Source organism: Perkinsus marinus (assembly GCF_000006405.1).
Source record: "Perkinsus marinus ATCC 50983 genomic scaffold scf_1104296960528, whole genome shotgun sequence".
Taxonomy (NCBI): Eukaryota; Perkinsozoa; order Perkinsida; family Perkinsidae; genus Perkinsus; species Perkinsus marinus.
In genome coordinates, this window is record NW_003206101.1 from 1 (window position 1) to 1236 (window position 1236).

At 57.0% G+C, this 1236-nt stretch overlaps 1 protein-coding gene across 1 annotated transcript; it reads left to right on the forward strand.

Annotated features, from left to right (window-relative positions):
* Positions 1-84: 84 nt before the first annotated feature.
* Pmar_PMAR018126 (hypothetical protein) lies at positions 85-1142 on the forward strand (the record flags this gene model as incomplete). The annotated part of the gene is made up of 1 exon (XM_002772653.1): positions 85-1142. A coding segment is annotated over one exon (1058 nt), but the record flags the coding sequence as incomplete, so codon positions are not given.
* Positions 1143-1236: the final 94 nt, after the last annotated feature.

Below are 1236 nucleotides of genomic sequence, written 5' to 3' on the forward strand. Positions count from 1 at the left end.
GAAGATCTTTCGTGATCGTCGGCCATGGTCGTCCCTACTGGACTCTACTTACCATACTTGAGCTTTCAGCTTCTAGTCACCATCATGGCCTACATCCTCACCTCCCTCCTCTCGACGCTCCCACTCACTACCCTCGGGCTGTGGCCCAACATCTTCCGCAGTACAGGAGACATCCCCAGAGTACTCCACATCGTTGGCACTGGCTCCAACCCTCCCTGGCTCCAAGGCTACTCTGACGCCTGGCAACAGTTCTTCCCGGAGCCCGTGTACTACCACCACTACTGGGACGTCCTTGGCCCCGAGTCCACGGCCTGCTTCAAAAGGCACTTCCCGTCCTACCTGCCGCTTTACCTCAAGCAGGAGGTCTCAGTCCGTATGGCCTCATTGCGGTACTGTGCCCTTTTCGACTCGGGTGGTGTGTCCGCTGACCCTGGCATCGTGGTTCAGTCAGGCTTCCCCCACGACCTCCTCACGAACGGCAAAGTGTCCATGGTGAACCTTCCCCTGGCTGGCACTTCACAGTATGGCCTTTTCATGGCCTCCCCCAAGGCCCATCCCCTCTGGCGCCAACTCATGCCCCAGATCATGCAGTACTTCCAACAGTATTCGCCCATCGCATGCGATGGTCCGGACCCTTGCAATGTGGTCGACCCTTGCAACGAGGAACAATGTGATATGCCATCACCGCTAGTGGTCACCGCCTCGGTCCCGTGTCAAGACAGTAGCCTATGCCCAGACCAGTCCTCTGGCCACGTAGTGTACAGCCAAGTAGCATCTTCATGTGGGGGCCGCGAGCCTTGCGGGGACACGACGCCTGTTGTGGTCGCTGCTAACCCCTGTGATGGTGGAGGGCCTTGTGATGACCCCGAGCCCATGCAAGACAGTACCATGGTCAACACTGGGCCGAGCAGTCCCTCGACGAACATGGTCCATTACACTGTTGGCCGTGGCAGTAACACTGCGAGCTATGGGTCCTCTGCTTTCCAGGTGGTCTCGTTCCCAATGTCCTCCCTTCTGGAACGGGTCGGTGTCAAGTCTCGCATCAAATTCACTGACTGTTCCCGTACAGAGTATATCATGACATCATACTGCTCATCCTCGGCCGCGAGTGGTACTACTACTGCCAAGACCGTGCATGAGACGAAAAAATACCAGTCCTCTACTGCAGGGGCTCCAGTGCCACCAAATGGTTACTATTATTACCCTCCTATCGGCCCGCATCCTTACCCTATGATG